The 22,707-nt window shown below is 42.5% G+C and overlaps 3 protein-coding genes across 7 annotated transcripts; all 3 read right to left on the bottom strand.

Moving 5' to 3' along the window:
• Positions 1-420: 420 nt before the first annotated feature.
• Positions 421-3,665, bottom strand: smtna (smoothelin a). 2 transcript variants are annotated; one of them, XM_079364565.1, is made up of 8 exons: positions 3,089-3,665; positions 2,389-2,531; positions 1,987-2,062; positions 1,755-1,883; positions 1,609-1,666; positions 1,030-1,150; positions 750-901; positions 421-614 (listed from the first exon to the last, which is right to left on the bottom strand). In XM_079364565.1, exons 2-8 carry the CDS (start codon positions 2,473-2,475, stop codon positions 467-469), a joined length of 771 nt encoding a protein of 256 aa, XP_079220691.1. In that variant the 5' UTR covers positions 2,476-2,531; positions 3,089-3,665; the 3' UTR covers positions 421-466. The 2 variants fall into 2 exon arrangements, with proteins under 2 accessions (XP_079220691.1, XP_079220690.1); XM_079364564.1 differs by having other exon boundaries at positions 2,389-2,477; positions 3,089-3,664.
• Positions 3,666-3,894: 229 nt separating this feature from the next.
• On the bottom strand, positions 3,895-10,579 carry slc35e4 (solute carrier family 35 member E4). 4 transcript variants are annotated; one of them, XM_079364615.1, is made up of 3 exons: positions 10,271-10,579; positions 8,692-9,305; positions 3,895-6,698 (listed from the first exon to the last, which is right to left on the bottom strand). In XM_079364615.1, exons 2-3 carry the CDS (start codon positions 9,284-9,286, stop codon positions 6,166-6,168), a joined length of 1,128 nt encoding a protein of 375 aa, XP_079220741.1. In that variant the 5' UTR covers positions 9,287-9,305; positions 10,271-10,579; the 3' UTR covers positions 3,895-6,165. The 4 variants fall into 4 exon arrangements, with proteins under 4 accessions (XP_079220741.1, XP_079220739.1, XP_079220740.1 ...); XM_079364613.1 differs by having other exon boundaries at positions 10,266-10,573; XM_079364614.1 differs by lacking the exon at positions 10,271-10,579 and adding an exon at positions 10,051-10,211.
• Positions 10,580-10,977: 398 nt separating this feature from the next.
• osbp2a (oxysterol binding protein 2a) lies at positions 10,978-22,484 on the bottom strand. Its single transcript, XM_079364308.1, has 14 exons — positions 22,020-22,484; positions 20,947-21,152; positions 17,077-17,327; positions 16,794-16,962; positions 16,047-16,167; positions 15,898-15,964; positions 15,667-15,804; positions 15,306-15,551; positions 15,063-15,183; positions 14,556-14,659; positions 14,333-14,428; positions 13,847-14,031; positions 13,528-13,748; positions 10,978-13,172 (listed from the first exon to the last, which is right to left on the bottom strand). The coding sequence occupies exons 1-14, from the start codon at positions 22,178-22,180 to the stop codon at positions 13,030-13,032; spliced, it is 2,229 nt and encodes a 742-aa protein (XP_079220434.1). The 5' UTR covers positions 22,181-22,484; the 3' UTR covers positions 10,978-13,029.
• Positions 22,485-22,707: the final 223 nt, after the last annotated feature.

Genomic DNA, 22,707 nt, shown 5'->3' with positions numbered 1-22,707 from the left:
AAATCCATTTATAATGAAGTCTTGCTTGAAATAAAACATGAAAAGTCAACAGAACATGGTACCAAAAAATAAAATAAAAACGATTTAGTCTTCCAGTGATCAGTTATAGTTTGTAGTTTGACTTAGTGTCAGAACAGCAGCACTCGTGATAGTTGTGTATAACTGTGTCTTTAATACTTGCAATCTCAGGCTCTCAACAGCAACATCATCAAATGTGTTCCCAGCTTGTCTATGGCCCTGACTGGGATTAATGCAGATGTGTAATCTCACAGGAATGTACCGATCCTAAGCGCCAGCTGTCCACAGCTAACACACATACTGCACACTAGGCAGTGTGCATTTATATTTATATGATGCAGCAGCCAACATATGAAACACTAAATATCTGTTAAAAAAGGTGCATTGGAGGTGCAAATGTGTGTGTATAAGTTGCACACGCAAAACACTCTTTAAAGCTTTTTAGAGTTTATGGTCTCTTTTTGGTTTTGACCAGGCCTTTCTCCACCAGGGAGCGGTAGAACTCCTGAATGTACGTGTACACACACTTCCAGTCGGGCTCTTTCATCCGGACTAAGTCGTCAGCATCCAGCAGAGGGGGGCAGCCAGCCAGCCTCCTGCACACAGAGAGCGGCTGTCACTGACAAATGACTAGAGACAAAACAATGTCACTTTGTGCTTATTTGCAGTGCACCTCTGGAGCTTGCTTCAAAAAGACATATCTACTTTGCATGTAAAGAAAGAGAGCTCACTCCGCAGTGCTGAAAGCCAGCAGGAAGTTTTCCTTGGGCTTGTTAGGGTTGAGGATGGAGTACTCGAACGCATCAGGAAAGAACCGGTGAACCAGGGCACAGAAGGCTATGCCATCTTTCCAACTGGAAGAGAAGTTCTGGATGTCCACTCCCTGTTTTACAGCAGAATGAGGAATCACTTGAAAAGAAAAAGTGGCTGATAATGAGACATAAGAGGCAGAGCTATGTATAGCACCCCAGGGCAATAATTCACAGGCAAACAGAGTCAGGGATTATTTACCTCATAAGGCTCTGTTTTGGCCCTGCACCAGTCAAGAAGCATCTGTTTGACATTCTTAGCATTGGGTGCTGCTGCAGCAGGAGGACATTTCTGGGCTGAGGCTACAGCAGGACAGGCCTGACTGTGGATGAGATCCCAAGATTAAAGAAATGTAAGATATCAAAGGTAGACAGAAAGTTTGTGTACACTTATCTTTTTATTTAGCCGAGGCCCACTGTCACAAGAAGAGTTTATTTTCTTTTAAGACTGAAAAGATTACTACTTTTCTCCATGGCATTCAGCCTCAATTTATAAATTCATTTACACTGATCAGACCTGTCTCTTCACTGCCACAGACAGGGCCTTACTGTGGCTTCACTTAAAAGGAGTTACTTCCTAATCAGAACGTATTTTCTTAATCAGGTTTTTATCTCAAATATACTCCCATGTAACATGTCATGCTGCATATAGAAGATAGTTATGTGAGCATGTCTGGGATTAAATGATCGCCTCACCTGTGCAGACTGGGTTTTGATATTCCTTTGTGTATAGTAATGAAACGCACATAAAAGCAAAAAATTAACCATATGGTCAACTCACCCGGTTGCTGCTCGGTTAGAAGAAGTGGAGGTTTTTGGAGATAGCGTGCTTGACAGCTCTTTAAAAAATTAAGACAATTACACATTTTAATGTGAGTATATCTTGAAAATATGGCTGTTTTTCCAAAACTGTCTATATGAACTTACTGTTTGCTGGTGGCTGTTGGTTCATGGACCCTCTGCCTACACTAACAGCTCCTCCTGCTTTCCCTCCTTTGCTCAGGCCCTGTTGTTTCAAGTCCTGCTGCCTCGACCCTCGCTCCTGCTCCCGTTTATCTGATTAGAGATGGGGGATAAGGATGTACAAGAAAGGCATCAGGGAAATGATGGAGGTTTTATTATGGCATTCTTTTCCCAGGGAGCAAGTGTCAGATTTTACCTCTCTTTCTCTTGAGCAAGTCCCTCAAAGCAGCACGGATCATTCGCCTCTGTTCAAAATCTGCTGCGTTGTCCAACTAAAATAACAGTTGTAGTCAGATCGGACAGAAATCCATTTAGTTTAATTTAGAAAACCTTTTCTCCCCTGGTTTATGGAAAAAAACCAAAAAAACCCCAAAGAGAAGCCTCTTAGCATTACCTTCTACCAGGTTAAAGATCACGTCCTTTTTAACATTTCAGTAATAAGACAAACTTCACCAGCAGCAGGAGCCAAGGGCTAACAGCTGGTTTCATATTAAACTTGTAAGATGATCTGTAAAAATCTGCTTCCTTCCATGCACTGATGATACCGCTTGCATCACATGTATCGATGGTATAATGAAATGAAAAAATTCTAGTTTACCATCTTATTAAGAACCTCTTCATCCTCAATCGTTGCCAGGTCTTCGCTGGTTAACGCTGCTGCTCCACTTTCAGCTTTGGGCTCCATGTCTGAGAAGTAAATATGCTTGAACGTCCCAAAAACAAATCGCTGGTGGTTATATCCTGCATGTAAATATGTATACATTTAATGAGAATATTTTATTAGAAGAGTGCTGAAAAACACCAAATCACCCAGAGAACTCTTCTGACTAAACTAAAATCACCTTTTAACGCTCATGTGTTCTGATATGATAACAAACTTCATGGATTAAAACATGATTAAAGTCTTCACACACATCAAACAGATAAGACATTTGTGTTGATTTTAATGAAGCAATGTAACCCCGTCACACAGCATAACATTTCATTGCAGTACTCAAATATAAACAGTTGGGACATAAACTGAGCTGCAGTGTAAAGAACTGTTTGTCTTACTTGAGTACCACTCAGTGTAGCTCAGCAACTGAGCAGAGAAGGGGCAAAAACACGTACAAATATAGTAATGTAGTGGAACAAGACTGTTACTCAAAGAATCTGATAACAGTGTAAAACTATGCACTCAGACACGGGGAATAAAGGAGATGCAGTTAAGCCTGATGGAAGAATAGAGTTAAAAATGGGAAAAGCAAAGACTAAGGTTTTTTTTCTTTTTGAGGCCAGTGAGGTGTGGTTCAACTCACCTGTCTGCTTGAAGCCAATTCGTTGTGATGCTCGTGGCAGATTTTTCAGTCTTTTTAAAAGTTGTCCCGCTCTCCTCCACACAACCCTCCTTTTTTAGATTTTTACTGGAGAGCTGTAAGAGCTCCGTGTCGCTATCACACCTCACACTGCAACTCTCCAGAAGGACGCATGTTTGGAGAGCGAGTTGGAGGTTACATGAACCTCCCAAAGATGGGAAAGAGGAGGGCAAGGAGGGAGAGGTCTGTGTCACCCTCGGCCAGAATCTCACCTCCTCTTGTCATTGCATGTCTGATGATGTCATATTAAACTTTTGGTAGCGTTCCCTCAGCCGGACTTCATTTTCCCTTCATTTGATGAGAGCTGCAGACAAAACTTCTGCGTGGAAAACAAAGGGTTAACAAGCGGGAAAAAAAAAAGTATCTCCAGGCACTGCCTTTTCAGGCAAAGGGCTGCCTGGTGGTCCCTTGTACAAAAAAGAAAAACAGAAGAGTAAAAGCAGACACTCACAGAATGAAACAGATAACTATAGAGGAAAAAACATTTTCAAATTTCAAATGATAATTTAGCAAATAAAGAAGTTCTGGAAAATTTGTAGCATAGGCTAATAAATCAGAGAGCACACAAATAGCTCCACCTAGTGGTTAACACTTAAAACTGCTTTAAAATGACCTCAGTGACATGTCGGCTGACTGGACCTTAACAAGAACAGAAACTTGGACAGCAGAAACAACTTCAAGGTGTGAACTTTAATGAAGTTAAGAAGTAGTTACAGAGACAGTTAAAAATATAGGCAACAACTCAGTAATGAAGTGGTTTGTTGGTTTTTATTGTTTATGCATCTTTTTTTTTAAATTATTATTGGAGCAGTGTTTATGAATCATCCTTTTCTTTCCCCTTAAACAAAGTCACTGTCGCTGCTGACTGTTGGCATTCAAAGTATAATCCGAAGCATTTGACAAAATGCAGGTTCACTCCTTTCTTTAGCATATCCAAATAAGGCATGAGGCAAACATTTCATTCTGAAACCACAAAACGTTGAACCATATATGACTACAAAAAGATAAATATAATAAAATAACTATTTACACCCCACGAGCTTTGCAAACATTCAAAACCAGTATGTACACATGGAGGCTTCGTGGGCGGTGTTTTTCGTACCTCATCAGAGCAACAGGTCAGCCAAACAACCAGAATCTGCAGCCAAACGTGCAGACTTAAACTGAGAATAAGAAATCACATGCGTTTAATAAATGTGTTGACATCAGTGATCAAATTATACCCCTCGACTCCCCATGACCTCTGACCTCTGGTAAATAATCCCTAAACAAGAGAACACATCTTTTTAAAAGCTGAGGTATCCAGAAATGTCAAACCAGTGAAATGATGTGCGATGCAGTCTTTAAACTAAGGAGAGCTGAAAAACCATTTATTATAAATATTACAATAACACAGCATTTGATCAAATCCAGTTCAAAAATAACTTCACTGACCCCTGGTTGAAGAAAAGTCTCATGTGATATGCTGCAGGGGAGAATCTAAGATTATGAATTATGGCACCCTGGAAATATTAACTTAGCGATTCATCCAGTGAAATCTTTTCACTTCAATTATGCAGGCAATTATTTATTTATGGCAATACTATAATTCATGTGGCAGGTGTCTGATGTATGGCTTTATTGTCTTGTGAGAACTCAAAAAATGGACACATTATGTTTTGCTACTGACACTATACACTAAAAAAAGCTTTTAAAGTGATCTTGCATACCATACAGGCAGCAGGGAGTGTACGGCCGCTAACAGACATCCCGGATTATTCTAAATGCTTTCAGTAGCAACAGCATGCTTAGAAGGCCGGCTGTCTGGAGAGAGCAGACGGGGGGAAACACGTAGGCAAGGAGCAAGACACTCAACGCTAAATCCACAGCATCACAAAGCCAGTGATTGTTTATGTCAGTTTAAAAATATATATTTTTTTCTTTCCAAATAAATATTTAGAGGGGAATAAAGTGTATTCTGTCGTGTAATAAAATCACATCAATAAAATGCTTTACGGAAAAGCGTACTGTAACACTGCTCAGCAGAAGTCAGCTGCTCCAGGTTAACAACTTTTAGAAAGTGTCACCTGCTCTCTCACACACACACACACACACACACACACACACAAAAAGGAACAGATGACATTGTTGAAGATTTAAGAAGCTCAATCTTCCATTTCCTCATCTCTTCGACGGGAAAGAGGGACAGCTAAAGTTGAGTGTCACTCCTTAGAGAGCCGGCGGACCTAATTATGAAGGGAAGCTGCGGCGAGCGCGCTGTTGTGAAGGGATGGAAATAATTGGACTAATTCTACAGAGAGTGTCTTATCGAGCTGCTATGAGAACAAAAATGTAGGCCCTTTTAGTGGGAATCCACACCGAGGTTCATAAGAAGGGACAGAACACAGAGCTTAGGCCTCTTATTAAAAATGTGCTTCAGTAGAGGAAAGAGGCATTCTCATTGCACTGAATGTTGGCTTTGTCCATCCTTGTAACTTAAACTAACTTCCTGCTTCACATAGCAAAAATAAGCTGCCTGTAATCGCCCTGTTCCTTACTATAACAGGGCCGAGTCAGTATTAGGTAACAGTACCATCAATATATTCTAAATACAAAGTGTGCCTATTCAAATTTGAAGCTCCCTGCGGTCTAAAATATGCACAACAGCCACCCAAACGGAGATTAGAGCCCTCTGTAAATGAGAACATTTTCACAGTGGAGTAGTATGAGTGTCAGAGTTTATACCTCATGAGGTACCGAACAGTTAAGTGTGCTCACGCATGCATATATCACTAAAGGCTATGTTGAATGATGGGTTTACAGATGAAGGAGAGAATTTAACCGTCAGTGTCACAAGTAAAGGCAACCGTTTCCCCTCTGCTGACTCCATTTCTATTTTGACCACAGGGAGGAGTTGGAAAAAAAAAAGAGTGTCAGATTATCAGTGATACTCACACTACTGTCTGCTTCTCTAACCTGCTTTAAAAAAAAGAAACACTTTTTAACCTTCAATATTTTATTCTCTCCTTCATCTTTTCAGTTTAGTCTATCTTGTCTTCCAGTTTCCTTTCCGTTCTGTGCTGATGATATATTGGTTCAGACGTACAACCTTTGTCCGAATCCTCTCCACTTGCAGTATGAAAATCCACATTTCCAGACTCTCTAGCTTTGGCCTTGCGAGCGTCCAGGAAGCTCACGATGAACTCGGAGTTCTGATAGATGAGCATGCCGGACAGAGTCAGCACCGCGCCGGCACAGCTGAGGGCAGACAACTCGCTGCCGAAGAGCAGCTGAGACAACAGCAGGTTTCCCACCACGCTCAAGTTGCCGAGGATGTGCAGGGTGACCGCGGAGGTGAGTGTGATGACGCAGCAGCTGGCCAGGTTGTACATGACTGAGCCCAGGCAGCTGAGCAGGATAAAGACCCAGAGGTGGCGGTCGTAATGCAGCGGCGACTCCAGCAAAGCCCAGTTCTCTAGAGCCAGAGCCGCCACGGCCAGGATACAGAAGCTAGGAATGGACATCAGGTAGAGCAGGAACACCGAGTTGATCTTCTCCTCCTGAAGTAAGATGCCTGAGTACACAGACGGAAACAAACAAAGGTTACAAACGTGACAGTTCACTAAGCAACTATAGTCCCATTTCCACACAGCAGTCCGGTACGGATCGGTACAGTTTGGTACGGTTCGGTTCGATTAGCCCGATCTCATTTGTGTTTCCACAGCCACCCGTGCCCTATTTGGTAGGCGGCGTGTAAGCCGGATGACGATAGCTGCTATGTAAATAGTATCACATTATAGCAGCTAACAGCTAACCGCTAACTAATAAATTCAACAAAGGAGAAAAACGCGACACAAACAAAACCAAAGCTGGAAGACATCCAGCAGTTCATCTACTCTGTCACTGACATGTGACTCTTTACTAAAAAACTCCATCAAGCTTTGTTTCAGAGAAGGCTGTGTGCCACAAGGAGAAATAAAGACGTAAACAATCAGCTGTGTCTATGGTTTAAAGACAGCGGAGTTTTGTTTGCAGAGGTAACACGGGAAGTGACGATTCTTTCAACCAATCAACAGACTGTAGTGTTTAGCTCTACCTTTTCGGGTCGGCTTGACATTCTTGGCACCCCAACGGAAGGGTCCCAAAAAGTGGGATGGTACGGATCGGTTATTTGGGAATCTTTCCCGGGATTATGGAAACACAGCAAAATGCGTAACGAGACGATCCGAGCCGGACCGCTCGGTGGAAACGGGGCTTATAGTCACTGTTTCAACTCCAACATTACCAGCAAAGCAAACGTCTGACCTAAAGGAGATAAAAGACCTTCTTCACTCTATTATGACGAGAATGTGCAGGATTTCAGTGGACTGCTATGATGACAGAAGATTCATTTGTTTTCTTATCAAAATGACTGAGACAGACTGCCTGTTAGATCGAGAATGGGAGTAAGTCATGCAAATCTCTTGTTTGGAAGTGCCTGTAATAACCCTGTGTGTCCGGACATGTAAGGAGAACAACATGATTATTTTAGTAAGAGCTACGCACAAACAAACACGCCAGAGCAGCACGCCTTTATGAGTCAAAACACATCAACACAGTGCGACAGAACGCCAAAGGATGCCAATAATTTGAGCTGAAACTTGAGACAGAACAGTGAAGCAAGTTGTGGACCTCAGGTTAATCATTGGGATTGAAAATCAGAGTAAAACGCAGCAGCTAACCTCTGCTGGACATGTACACACACACACAGAGTCATTCGCCGGGCATCTATGCAGGAGCGCTTTAAACTGGTGACCCTGAAGTCACAAGCCTGCCTCTGTCACCGCGACGTCTCCCTCTGCTCCTTCAGGTACTAAGAATTCAGCGGTACATTTTTCTGAGGAAACTGAAGACCTGCTTTCGCGTTACATAAGATAAAAGGCCTCTACTTTTTTCCCCCCCTCTTTGACAGCTACTACGTTGTTGAGACTAATGACGTTAAAGAGCCTAATCCCATGCACACAGGAACCAACCAATTACTTAACTTCTTCACCCTGGAGAGCACAGAACATTAGATAAAGGGTTACGTTGGAGTCATGGTATGGAAGCTCTACTCAGGCCACATGACATCAATTAAAGAAGAATCTGTCTCCTGTCTTAAAGACGTACACACAAACATCTCTAATGTCATTTCTAATTTTAAAAACGGTTGCACCAAAGGCAAACATCCTTGTTCCTCTTTTTTTTTTTGTAAACAGTTCAGGGATCAGCATGTCCATGTGAAGGAACCTTGCACACTGTAACTCTAACACTGTTAGTGTTATGTTACCTAGGAAACAGCTAAACGTGTGGTGGGTGTGTCACAAGACCGAGGGGTGAATCACTAAAATGTTCCAGGACTGCAGACGGCTGTGATGTCTCAGGATGAAACTGAAACGTCTGAAGTCTTTAGTATGTGACAAAGTTTCCAGGTTCATCTGAATTAAACAAATACATGAAAAAAAGGTGGTATACCCAGTGATAAACAAACAAACAAGCATATAACAGGATAGTAGACACTCACGTGACACAGGAAAAGTCTTACTTACTTTGCTGTATGGACTTGACGCCTCTCAACATAGTTGCCGCAAACACAAAGAAGCAGCCGGTTTGATCAAACTGGACCTCTCCCATGATGCTGAAGGAGGCTCCCAGGCAGATGGGCATCATGGCTGTGTACTTGATAATGTGATGCTGCTTGCCCAGGATCAGTGTGGAGATGGCCAGAGTAAAGAGCGGCGTGGTTGTGTAGATCATTTGTGCAAATGAAAGCTGGACATAATTCAGACCCATGTTCCCGAATGCGATACTGGCACAAAATGTCAGACTCAACAGGAACACCTTACATTTTGCACTGGGGGTCAGCTCCTGCTCTCCGGCCCCTCTGTGCTGAATTACCTGCAGTTTGATCAGCCCATAGTCCACCACGATTGCCGTCAGCATGTGCAGAGCTGAGAGCAGAAGAGGGTACCTGAAGTTGTAAACGGCAAATATCCATTTGTTCAGACTGGAGATGGTGGTTCCTGTCACAAGCCAAACAATAACAGCTGACAGCAGATGGAGCATCTCTGCGGGGGGCCTCCTCCTACTGCCTCTGTCTTGCAGGGTCGCCTCGCATTTAGAGAGGCCATCGGCGCTGATCATGTTCGTATCATTGTCCTCTCTAAAAGGAAAACACATGTTGACAACGTGCCTCTCATCTCCAGCCGCAAAGCACGATCAAACCCATAAGTTACGGTAGCAAAGAATCGCCAAATAACCCGCTGTATCACAGAGCTGTTCGCCTCCTGTGTGAAGTGTTGACCGGTCTTTGTTTTTTGGGTAAAGCCGTCATGTTTTTTAGCTCCGCCTCCTCCAAACACGTGTTTCTATTTTGCATGGCGGGCTGGTTGTGTAACTTATCCTGCGCATGCAAAATGACATATGCTGGACTGAGCCGGCTGGAAAACATACATGCGCCTTCTCCTACAAGACGAAGACCGAATGGATTGGTTACTACACTTCGTGACGATGCACAAAAAAAAACCCCTCACAATGTTGTCATCAAACATCATTGAGCAACTTGAGCACTGGACGTTTCTGTAACTGACCCGTCACACAGCGCAGAGCAGGGCACTGGAGTTATGTTTTTTTCCACGATGGCTTAAAATAGCAGCTTACTTCACGCCTTGGAGATCTTGTGATTCTATTTTTCCCAGACACTGGAGCATATGAAAACCCTGAAAGCTCACACTGTGTTGTTTAATAACACACCATGAGTCAGACTGTTGTCACCGTTTCATGCGTAAAAGTTTGAATTAACGTCACTTTGTCATTCCGCTGAGCAGCAAACAAACGGCTCAAAACGAATAACCTGCAGAGTTTTTGCTAAAATACAAGGTTACAGTGTGTTTATTAAACTAGCTGACCTCTGCTGTTGTCACCTGTCACCTGTCTCTCTGACAGCAGCTCGCGCTGTTATGCTAACGTTAGCATGTACGGAGAGAGCCGTTGCTAGCTAACCTTTCGGTTGGTCGCTAGCTACAAAACAAACGTTAGGCTGACTTCCGCTCATAAAGTGAACGTCAGGCAGCACTACACAACAAACCCAACCCAGTGACATGGTCCTGTAATGCGATTTTACCTTACTATTCTTCGACATGTATCGAGACAGCAGTGGCAGCATCCCTTAAACCTCCGTCAGTCAGGAGAAAGGCGCCTCAATGTTTCATTTAAAGGGCAATGCCACCGTTTTAAACGCAGCGTACACACAGCGCCTGCTGCAGGATGTGTGTCCTCCTACTGATGTTTAGGACCATAGACTTACATGAAAACGATGAATTGCTTATTCCGAGGAGAAGTTTGCCGAATGCTAAATGTTATTATCCTGTAATAAAGTAAATATGATTTGTTTGTTTGATCTTTTACACCAATCAATTAGTGTTTGTTAAGACAAGGGTAACTGCTGAGTTATACCCAAAGTTAAAATTACCAGTATAAGAATTGTATGTGAAGTATAGTAACTTTAACTTTCATTGCTGAAATGCAAGGAAAATAAATAAATAAATAGAGAATAAGGACAGGAACAGTCATTGTTCCTGTCATTGTTAACACCTACTGGAGAAGAGACTCTGTTTATGAGAATGCAAACCTTGTAGACTAGTAAGAAATAACAAAGGAAGCTTTTTTTTTTTATTGTCCAATTACATTTGTCTTTTTAGCTCAGACCAGATAAGTATTGTAGATCCTCAGTCATCATGAGACATGCCATTTCTCTTGACGTCTTCTGTTTTATCCATCCTTTTTAGATTTGAACATTTTGAACAACACTGGTCTGATAGCAAACAACACAACAGTGACGGCTTTATGTTTTTATTTGAGCTCAAAAATGTCAAATTTCTGAGGTCAGAGGGCACAGAAGGTGAGTTCACATATTTCAGTAAGAGTCAAGAAACAATTAGCTAGGTGAAGAGGCTTTTCACTACACAAATGTTTCAGCACTCTAATACCATGCATTGCTATGTGCTGCCATGGAAAACTATACCTCTATGTCTCGTGTATAATGCATCAACTGTATGTAGGTAAACATCATGTTATTGTGCTTGTTTTGAACAACACCTTATTTGCATCATCAATATTATACATACTGTATCTTCACTTGATTTGATAACTTATATTCATATTTCACCCCCCAACATCTCATTAGCTGGTACACAATCTTAAAACCTTTAAGATTTATTCACACACAGAGTTGAAGTGGTAAACAAAATGCAATCGTCAAGTTATGTGAAACAGTAACTCTGAATAGTGATCAGGAATAGTGTTCTTATTTCTATTTTTTTTGTGCTATATACAGGCAAAATCCACCATCCAACGCTGTTTACAATTAACAGGAAGCTGAAATCGATAACTAAATAAATAAATAGGATAATATGGTTATAGAATGTACATTCACTACTCATTTACATCAGTGCCTGCTTGCATTAAAAAAAAACCTTAGCATACATATTGCTAAGTCTTTCTTTCGTACTTTTCTGATTGATGTGTATAAAACAGATGTCGCCACAGAACAATCATTCATCTAATATAACACTGTAAATAAAACACTCTTTCTGCTGCATAAATCACCTGACTCGGGACACGTTTCTTCTCTAGTGGCCATGCAGTTGTGTTATTGCTAACATGTCCAAATAATGCCAGTTTTAAATGAAATGAGGAACCTGCCCACTATTCCCACTGTCTCAATAAGGGGAGAAAACAAGTCTGTTTTGACTTAGCGAGACAATGAAGCTCATATTGTAAGTACAGTTTAAAAGAAATAAAATAATGAAATTCTTTTTGTTCACATGCAAGTACCCTGGAAGAAAAAAGTCTGTAAGATTTCTTCACTACATGTTTCTGTTTGGATAGAGGGTTAACAAGGGACTTACTACATCATTACATAATTAAGGCTAAAACTACAAATGAGCACCAAAACAAATCCCAGATTTAGCAGATTTACTCTTCAGAAGGATTTCTGCCTTAAGAGATTGGACGGGTTACTTCAGTTATTTAGGCTTGCACTCAGATAAAAGTGAAGTTTTTTAGGTACACATAATAGAGAGGGGATCAGTGTACGTCAGGATATCCTGACTTATAGTCCTAAGTATGTTTAAAGCTCCAAACCTACTGGATCCTACATTTCCCATGATGCAACTTTTTCCTTAGACCCTCCCAGATTGGCAAACTCTTAGTACTCCATGCTTCCAGTATGTAACGAATTTGTACAAGTTTAAAACTGGATTTAACACTTCAAGTTTCAGTTTTTAAACAAGTAGCAAACCTCTCCAATAATCAGAGAGACCAGTAGATGGATTTATGTGTCAAAAGTCTTTTAGTACACAAGAACGTTTCATCCCGCTATGGTCCTTTAAAAGCCGGTGTCTGTGTTGGAGGAACATGTTTTTCCAGCCTCGAGGAGAACAAGACATTCAGTTCTTGGACCAAAACATATGCGGCACACCTTACCCTGAAGTTTACCACACACTTCATGAAGTGTGTTTCAGAGCAGAGGTAAAGCACATGTTACAGCCCCACGGACACACTTAAACACACATGAGAACTTTATATACTCTGGAAGTTCCCTGCGGTGCTGAGAGTTCATGTGCGCTGCGATTACACGGCACACATGAACGCCCGAGGCGCCATGCATTCAGCAAACATGTTGGAACGGAGCAGGAGAGAGGAGACCAGTAGGTGGAAGCAGGAGCTTGTTTTGTGCTTTAAAGTCAGCTCCACACACACACACACACACACACACACACACACACACACACACATACAGAAACATCCATATCCCAAAATAGTCCTTAGAACTCACAGAGTATCCTTAAATGAGGAGGAACCTCCAGTCTGATGGAAGTGTAGTCCTAGAAGATCTGAGGACATTGGCTCCAGTCCTGTCTGTCTTTGGCCTCCCAATATCCGCCCCTGTACACGTAGATGCTTTCTCTCGTTGTGTCATCCGTCCTCTTCTCAAACCACAGAGGATTGTAACCCTCGACGTCTTGCCCTAAATGTACACAATCATAGTTGTCGTACTTTTCACAGAAAACAAACGACACACGTCTGTAACAAGCTCTGTTTGAATTCACAAATTGAATCTCCTTTGAATTGTAATTCTGTCAGTCTTAAAAAAACGCTTCCTCCCTAAATAGGAAATCATCTAAAATCTTTAAATATACAAATGCTGCTCATCAAACATTCAAACGCAGGACACATGATGTCTCCTGCTTCAGTGATGGACTACTCTCATTGTATGTTTACTGTATGGTTGAAGGTTTAATCAGTTTAAAATCATAGTTTAAATTCTCTTGGTGAAGTCATTTGTGAAACGTTTACCACCTGATAGGTTTCCTCGCTCTCACCTTCCTCTAGTGCCTGTGTAGCTTGCACCTCCCTTCTTTTCCTCTCCAGCCTCTGGGACTCCTCCAGCCGTTGCTTATGGGTGTTTGCCTCATCCCACAGACCCGCCTCCATCAGACGCTGGTCCGGCCGCAGACGACTGTCTGTGGGTGCGACGCCCTCTTCTGGCTCATTGAGTGTCAGGGCTAAGGAGGAGAAAAAGTGCATGTTCTCTGCGTTGTCTCTGGAGAACAAAAGGACGGAAGAGACAACACGTTAGGACAATCTGAGGACAGCCCGTAAAGCTGAGGCGGGAATGTGTTCGAAAAAAGACAAACATACGGGAGGGGATATTTCTTCCACAGCAGTTTGGGCTGAAGAGTCTGATAAACTGTTTTTTGTTTGCCTTCAGATCCTCCGCATCCCTGGCTGCTGTCCACTATTTTGGCACTCTCCATCTTTTCGTCCCAAGTCCCCGACAGGATGTAATGGGCTGTGCCTTCCCTGTTCTCCACCACTCCTGTCACCTGGAGACACCCCGAGAAGGTGACACACGAGAAGAGCTCAGTCAGACACATGAGCAGAGGCGTATTCACTGCTGAGTCAGTTTTTACTGAATCTTTACACCCTGAATTGGACACATTTCTTAATAAATTCCGATGTAATTAAACGTACATCTTCAGGTGAGAGACATTGTTTCAAAGTGTTCCACACTGACAGTAGAAGATGCAGCACATACATTTGTCCAACGTTGTGAGGACAAATATCAGGGAAAGAGCAGAAAACAACAGAAAGCAAAATGAAAAAAAGAAAACACAACAGACTCACTTTACGGGGTACGTCTCTGGAGAAGTAGCTGTATGGAGAGAATTTGAGATGACACGTGTCCTTGGTTCTGTTGTTTACAATGTCAATGTCCCCAGACTGCAGAAACAAAATGACAGAAGAAGAAGAATGAAAACTGAATAAAATTCTTCACACAGACACAAAGACGCACTCACAAACAAAAAAAACTAGGCAGGTTGTGTTGTTGACAGTAAAAGAGGCCCACCTGATCAATCCAAAGTTTTCCCACAATGATGTTATGCACAGTAGAAGTCACTTTGCTCCACACATAGTGGTTTCCGCTTGAGTGGAACTGAAGGTGAATATTTCCTGCAGAGAAGAAAAGAAGGAAACACTAAAACGGTGACCATCTTTTAAAAAAAAAAAAATACATCGGGGGAGGCAGTAGCTCAGTCTGCAGAGACTTGGGTTGGGAATTGGAGGGTTGCCGGTTCAAGTCCTGATGCGGACTAAAAATATGGAAGTTCGTCCGGTTCCACTTCTCAAACACTGCCGAGGTGCAACTACACGAAAGAACAACAAAAGTGACAGCAGAGCCCCACCAGCTCAGTGGGCGCTGTGTGTGTGTGAGAAGCATGTCTCCCCCTCTGGGTTGAATAAAGTAAATAAAATAAAATAAGTAAATATAACGAAGCTAATGTCGCTACGACTGATTATCTAACAAACCACATTAAACATTCACATATATGTTTGAGGCACACTTGGTTCTTACCAAAAGGCATGACAGAAATATATTTCCCACGAAACTTGCTATCAATAGTGATGTACTGCCACAAGGTCCACCCTCGCTGTGATGTCACATGGTGGGCAGCAGCGGGAGGGTGATGACTGACCTGAGGTTTGAAAGTTGTCAGATGGCGTCAGAGGTTAAACACTATAGAATAATCTAATCTTCGAACACGTTTGAACACATGCTGAAAACATCTGTAAGGATTTGTACGTGTGTTTGTCTCACCTGCTCACAGATGGAGCGATAACCGTACTCCTCCAGCCTGTCCAGCTCGTACGTCTCTCCAAGCAGAGGGTTGAAGGGCTTGGCTGTGCGGTGGACTGTGGTGGAGTACGAGGAGACGGAAAAAGCGGCGACCAGACACATCTGCTCCAGAGACGAGTCACAGCGTGCCGCTCGGTCCAGAAGCTCGCTGTACTCCAGATCCTCAGTCAGTCGCTGCAGCATGGACAGCGGCTCGTTGAAGTTTACCTGCAAGCACAGAGAGCGTGGTGAAGATAGTTTACCATTGAGAAGAATCTTTTCTTTTTTTTTCCCACTCAAAAAACCCATTCTAGCACATTTTCACTGCCTGTCTTTCATTTACAGGCATGGGTATCTTGGAGAGATCTTTGCCGATGCAGTTCTTCATGATGCTCCACAGGTTTAGGGAGTAGTTTGGTTTGTCAGGAATACGACTGCGTCTTGTTCTGCGCAGCTGCATGTGCATTGTGCCTGAGGTATCCTGTAAAAACAACACGAAACACAAAGTCAGTGTAAAACCAAAGACAAACGTGGAAAGTCGAGATGGTTGCGAGCGATTAAAGTAGGGACTAACATTTTCATTCTGAGTCCAGTCATTGGACACTCCTCCGCTCATCATACTCTGATTACTCCCTGAGCGCCTGTGGAAAAAACACATCAAAAAACTTCAACAGAGTCCAAAATAACTGTGCTTGTGGCTTCTGGATAGGAGCGATGTCTCACTTGTGCTGTATTTCGCCGCTAGTAGTAACAGTTATGAATGCAGGGGAGTCTTCCATGGCGTCAAAGAACTCGGCGTCGTCATTCTCATCACTTGCATCCCCTTCCTGAGACCGCTCCACACCTAAGGCAACAAACAGGGGACAAATACATGGAGTCAGCTGAGCGTCAACAGAATTAAAAAGAATATTCATTATCATGCGGGTCCAAAAAGTGTCCAAGGATATGAGAATAGTTGCCATGTTACTGCAAAGATTAACAGTAATTAGAAGACTTTTTAAAAAATATATATATTTGCTTTGAATTTGTATCAGATCCTGATGTTTGACATTCTCTCAGCTGATTGGTGAAGTGTTCCTGTCATAGCAACGCTGCAGCAGGCCAGAAGAGGGCAACAACAGACTTGTTTTTCAAGATGCCCCCTGACCGATGAGAACACACAGGATGGTGATTATACGTCTGACAGTGTTGAAGTGTTCTGGGTCATGAGTGAAGGACAGACTGGTTTCTGTAGCCTCGGTATGGTGACTTTAGAGTGACTTGAGTGTCATTCCTGCCTGATGAAACATTTCTCCGCTGTGTCTACTGAAATGGTTTCGGCGTTATTATTTATTTTGTTGTTCAGGACATTTGTGAACTTAGCTGTGGCATACATTATTGCATATTGCAAACTCCAGATACGTTACAACCTGTATTGATTGAATAAAATGTGTTTTATTTTTAAACAGTGGGTCACAGCAGAAGTCTTACCCGTGTACGAAGAGGGATTCTCCCTCCACGCTCTCTCTAAGCTGTTGTGCTGCTTGGCTAACTGTTCGATGGTCTCCTCCAGATGGTGGCGCTGCTCTCTCTCATACTGCAGGGCCTTCTGCCACCTCCGACTGTTAGAGTCTGCTACGTCCAGAAAGTCACGACAAGCCTGAGGTGTGAACACAACGCACATTTAGAAATGCTGCACGCAGAGGCATCCTCGCGCTGCGGCGTCTCGTAGCGACTGCAGCCGATTGGTCTCTTTGTTTGCGGAGGAACTCACATTGATCATAGCATTGGAGGTGATGCGGAAGAGAGTGGCTCGCTCATTGACGGCTTTCACCCTGTCCGTGCTGTCGGGGGATCCGCGCAGTTCCTCGAGATCACTGAGGGAGCGCTGGAGGGCGGCGCCGTGCTTTCCTATCAGCTCATTGCAGGTGCTCAGGTCATCTAGCTTGCTGGCCAGACTCTTGAGCACTCCTTGGGTTAGGGCTCGATCTTCCTGAGGTTCAGGGCCTTCATCTCCTGAGTCATCTTCACACAGGAAATAAAGCACATTAACTGACTCAAGAGGCATGTTCTAAGAATGTTCTAAGAGGTTATTATGTCTTTTGTTTTATGGAGTTTAATTAGGTGTGTGTTGTCTGCACAGCAGGGGAATGAACTGCCTCCTCAGACACACTGACAAACATTTATAATACTCCTCATTTAGACTGGGACAAGTTTAAAGAGTGTTTGTGGTGAAGCGATGGAGGGAGACAATAATTCTTCACACCCCTGATTTCCCCCCCCACATCCCTTCCTCAACACCATTGGAAAGCTGTGAATGAAAACCGTTACCCTGGAAACGTAGGGCCGTGCAATCAGGAGGCGAGGCTATTTATAGAAAGGAGGAAAGGGAGAAAAAAGGATGACGCAGTACCCTTCTCCCTCCTCTCTTCTCCCTCTCCTACCCCTTTGTTGGCAGCTGAGCCTTCCGTCTCTGGGATCTTTATTTTTTATTTTGAAGAGATTAGAACGATTGGACTGATTTAAATGATGGTGTGAATTTTACAATTCTTGATGTGATTAGTCTTCGGAATCATTCATTCGATCGATACAAGCTGCTTTTTTTTTAAAAATCGTAATATTTAGAAAAGGTTCAAAGTTAGAGAACATTTCTCCCGCTTTGTCACGATTGTTTTTGAAGTATTATGCAGGAAACTTTCAAATCCAACATGCCTCTTTAGTTATACTCCATCATATAATATGGATTATCTACATTTGATGTGCCTTGTGAATCACAACTTTCCACATTATTCCTTCCTCATTTATCTGCAACTAAACTAACTGAATTGTTGTTTTTTTTAAGTTCATAGGTCCTGTACAGTATATTGCATGTTCACATAATTAGTTTTTAGTCATGGACCTGTTCAAGAGAGTTTAAGTCTCTCTCTGGCATTAGTCCTAAAAGAAAAAAAAAAAAGACCACCTTTAAAGTGCGACTGTCATTAGTTCAAAATTCAGCTGACAGCTGGTTTCACAGTCAACACGGTTATAGATGTCAACACAAGTAATCCAGCTTTAAAATGCCAATGACTGCCTCCGTCATATGAAACGGGCTTTTCTGGGTCAAAATATTTTTATTTATTTTTTTCTTCCCTTGGAGAAAACAAATTGCGTGTGTAATCTGAAAACTCCAGAGCATGTTTGTTGAATCTAGGCCAGAGTCTGCATTGCCTGCGAGTCCCAAAGAAGGCAGACATACTACAGTGGTTTAAAGGGGGAGGAGGAATCCAAACAATCAGATCAAACTGAATTATTAAAGTCCCAGGTGGAGAAGATTAAAAAAAGGGGGGGGGGGGGATACACAAACCCTTCATTCATGTATCAGGATTTCATGACACAAATACAGGAGAGAGAACGTGTTGTTAAAAAAAGTTGTATCTTGAACCAGCTGCTGCAACCTGTTTATATGATACCCACCTACTGTATGTAATAGGAAACGTATATTTAGGGGATGGGGTTTACTTTCCATCTGGTTTGTGTACTAATGGGTTCTTTTTTTGTGTGTGCAGGACACTGGAGAGTCTGGGATAAATTGGTGACTCATCAGTGATTCATGAAAACACACCCACAGGTGATGGTGGAGGCACTAATATGGACACAGTGTAGGAAGAGAGAATCACAGTTAACAAGCGATCGCACCGGAAGCTTCTGCAACATAAAAGAGACAAATAAATCCTGACTGATTAGGTTTATGAAACGCTCCCTCGGCTCCACCGCTCCCTTTGAAACACAAATATTCAAATTACTCAGTGGGCTTCGATGGTGGTCAAAGAGCACCAAATGTGAAATGTGTTTCCTCAACAAATCTAAAGTACAAATGAAGGTGATGATGATGGTCAAACCTGATCACTGCTGCAACATCAACCTAATTACTTTTCATCTACTTTAAGTCCTTTTTTTTTTTTTTTTTTTGCCACTCAGCACAGAACCAAAAAGGCTCATGCAATAATATTCTGTAATAATCACAACACGCACTTCATCAAAACACACGGGGGATTCAGTCTGCGCTCCCACATGCGTCTGTTTTAAAACTGTGAGAGACAGACACCGTAACCATTGTTAGGTTAGGAAAAATAAACAGATGAGATGAGGCAACATATACTTTGACATCTGTCATATGAATTAAAAACTACAGTATGCACGGCTCAGTAACACCATTTCTGAGCTTAGAATAACCTCAGACAGAAAGTCGGGCCGTTTTAAAATCGTCTTAATGGGCTCAGCTCATTAAATCCTGTTTAGTGTTTCAGGCTGTAATCACAACCAGTAATCACACACTGTGCTGTTGTTATACATGGTAGACGGAGCATGAGCAGCTCCACATAGCCGCGATGGGCTCCACATGCTTACATCGCCCAAGTAAAACATTGATTTGTGTGGTGCAGGTGCAAATCCTTTACTCGGCAGCAGAGGATGTGTAGAAGTCACATCACCTCTGAGGAGTGATTTGTTTCAGGAGCTGCAATGACACTAATTATCTCCAAGAACAACGAAGGCTACAAAACAATCTGAAACACGAAGAGAATATTTGATTGGTGCCAGTGTTAGTCCTGAGAGAAATCAATCAGACATTTGTACTAAACACAGCCACACTTCCTGAGCCATATAAACAAACACCTTACAATGATTACAAGCACACACACATGCAGGAAGGCAGTCATGAAAGCACACACCACCCCTTGATCTGCTCTCAATTCATTAATAAAGAGATTACTTACAAGGTGACACTCATTGAAAAGGCTGCCCCCGTGTCTCACTATTATCCAGAGTATATATGGTACAAAAAAATGTTTTCAATGAAGACCCCTCACACCCTCTCTTTCTCTACTCCTCCTGCTACAAGAACAGGAGGAGGAGCCAAGAGGAAGGTCATTTCATTCAGCTCTTACTGTCGTCATACTGAAGGAGACGGGGAGGGAGAAAGGAGACAGAGTGGGAGGGAGGTGGGAGCTGTTTGTGTGCCTGTGTATATAGAGAGGGAGGGCAAGAGAAGAAGAGACAAAGAGAGCGACGGAGAGAGAGAGAGAGAGAGAGAGAGAGAGAGAGAGAGAGAGAGAGAGAGAGATGGAGAAGAAAATGCAGTGCTCCCGTTTTTCTCCCCAATGAATGTCACCACAGCAGGACAGATTCGATCATCTCATAAACTATGATTGAATGTACTATCAGAATATGATATAGTCTCAAGGAAAAACGGTAACTTAAAGATTACAACTGAAAGTATAAGTTATTTATCACATCACTGGAAAAATCCCTCACCTGGCTGACCATTTGCTCAACATGTTGGACAATGCTGCCCTCTTGTGGCTTCTTTTGTACATGACAATAAAAGAACCACAGATACATTAAGAATTCATTGAAGTCGTTCTTGGTTGCACAAGGCTTCATCTAGGTTAAATGTAAAATATGTTCAGCTGAATAAGACTCTCACGTGAACCATGTTGTTTCTTTAAAGCATATATCTGGGATACAAGGAGTGCTAAACACTCAACAAAGGTCAACTGATAAATTCAACTACAATTTATACACTGAAGTTACTCCTCCACAAAATGTCTGATACATACAAAAACATTTTGAACTTTGGGTCAAACAGGAAATGATATCTTACCTGAGTGATGCATCAGTAGATTGGCATTGGCTTTTGCTTGCTGCAGGGCTGACACCCATCGCTGACACTCTCCCTCAGACGTGGCCTTCAGGTGGTAGTTTCTTCCTCCGCTTGTTAACACCAAGTGGCAAGTGTCACCCACCTCGATGTGTGCTGTCGCGACAGGAATCGTGCCCCGGCAGGTGTAAGCCATCTCCGCCTGAGTCCTGAGGGACCCAGACAAAACAGATGGCAAAAAAAGATGAGGCTAATAATAGCATGCAGCAGGCAGCAGACTACTCTGAGCACTTTCAGTGCTGATAAAATGGAGCAGATAAGTTTTAAACATTTTTTAGGGAAGTTCAAAAATAGCATCTCTGTGTGTCTGTTGAAGTACTGATCCTTAGGATGCGGTCTTTCAAACTGGAATTTTAAGCCGCCTACTTCCCATTAGGACACAGAGCTACAATCCACTGTGGTGCAATACATAGTCCAACATTATAATGGCCCATATTGTATAGGTTTTACATATTAATGTACTGAATGTTTCACAACTGTATTAAAATGATGTTCTGTTTTATGTCTAAGCCGATGATCAAGCTATATATTGTTAGGGCTATAATATACTAACTAATGAAAATAGGGTTTTTTCTCTCATCAATTTCTTTCCATTCTTTATTTTTGTTTAATGGTCTACAAAATGTGTAATTTCTTTGTCGTTTAATTTAACACAAGGCAAGCTTAATTTCACAAGCTTAAAAAAACAATTGTTTTGTTACTTTATCTACTACATTGTATATTTAATGAAGCATTACATAAGTGGTCTGTGAAATAAAAACAATATTTTTAGTCAAAATTAATAACTTATATCTTCATGTTCTTCTTGTTAGCGATGACTCAGGACATTCCCTTTCCTTTTGTATGCAGCAAAAAGTTTTATTTCTCTGAACGTGGAAATAAGACCCTACCAGTTATAACCTGTAACAAATGTGGGAATTATAAAGTTTTCATTTCAACAGTGACATGCAGTGAACGTGTCGAAGTTATAGAGAACTCAGTAACCCTTAGTTACCGTTACCCTTAGTTACCGTTACCTGTAGTAGGACAGCAGGCCGTTACTGAGAACGAACCACCGCCGCTGGTAGCCTTTCAGGTAGTTGGTCCATTTAAAGAGCCAGCCTTTGTAGGTATCTACACCGGGCAGGAGGAGCCCCGGGAAAGTCGGGGAGGGCAAACTCTTCACCAGCTCGTTCATGTCCTTCTCCCGGGCCGTAACGTTACTCCAGAGGGATGGAGAGTTGAGCTTTCAACAGCTGTATACGTTACCGGGAGCGTTAGCTTGCTGCGTGAGTGAGCCAGCTGTACTGCACTGTATCCTCTCCGCCAAAGCTACTGTTAGCTTGCAGCTGTATGGTGAAGCCTTGCCAGTGTCCAACTTCACCCCAGAGCTGTAAAAATGTCAGGAGTGATCAATATTTATGTAGCGAGGACGAGCTACTTGACAACGACTTTATTTCATTTCGCTGTACCACGGTTGAGCCTGCACTTGGACTGCGTGTTCATAATAAAGCCTGTGGATGAGAGAGAGAGAGAGAGAGAGAGAGAGAGAGAGAGAGCGAGAGAGCGCGAGGGGGATCATGATGACGTCCTTATCACAGGATTGTAGCATATGGGTGCAGGTCTGTGTGTGTGTGTGTGTGTGTGTACACACACACACACACACACACACACACACACACACACGCGCGCACACACACACTCACTCACTCACTCACACTCACA

This window comes from Symphodus melops (genome assembly GCF_947650265.1).
Source record: "Symphodus melops genome assembly, chromosome: 16".
Taxonomy (NCBI): domain Eukaryota; kingdom Metazoa; phylum Chordata; class Actinopteri; order Labriformes; family Labridae; genus Symphodus; species Symphodus melops.
This window is presented reverse-complemented; position numbering and strand designations above follow the sequence as displayed.

Excerpts from the sequence above, each read along its gene's own strand:
- smtna (XM_079364565.1), bottom strand. The coding sequence starts at position 2,475 with ATGGAGCCCAAAGCTGAAAGTGGAGCAGCAGCGTTAACCAGCGAAGAC. Across the intron at positions 1,884-1,986 it reads CTTGCTCAAGAGAAAGAGAG|ATAAACGGGAGCAGGAGCGA; the intron begins GTAAAATCTGAC and ends ATCTCTAATCAG. Across the intron at positions 1,667-1,754 it reads CCAACAGCCACCAGCAAACA|AGCTGTCAAGCACGCTATCT; the intron begins GTAAGTTCATAT and ends AATTTTTTAAAG.
- slc35e4 (XM_079364612.1), bottom strand. The coding sequence starts at position 9,322 with ATGTGTTTTCCTTTTAGAGAGGACAATGATACGAACATGATCAGCGCC. Across the intron at positions 6,699-8,691 it reads CGTCAAGTCCATACAGCAAA|GCATCTTACTTCAGGAGGAG; the intron begins GTAAGTAAGACT and ends CTGTGTACTCAG.
- osbp2a (XM_079364308.1), bottom strand. The coding sequence starts at position 22,180 with ATGAACGAGCTGGTGAAGAGTTTGCCCTCCCCGACTTTCCCGGGGCTC. Across the intron at positions 16,168-16,793 it reads GAATCCCTCTTCGTACACGG|GTGTGGAGCGGTCTCAGGAA; the intron begins GTAAGACTTCTG and ends TTGTTGCCTTAG. Across the intron at positions 14,660-15,062 it reads TATTTCTGTCATGCCTTTTG|GAAATATTCACCTTCAGTTC; the intron begins GTAAGAACCAAG and ends TCTTCTCTGCAG.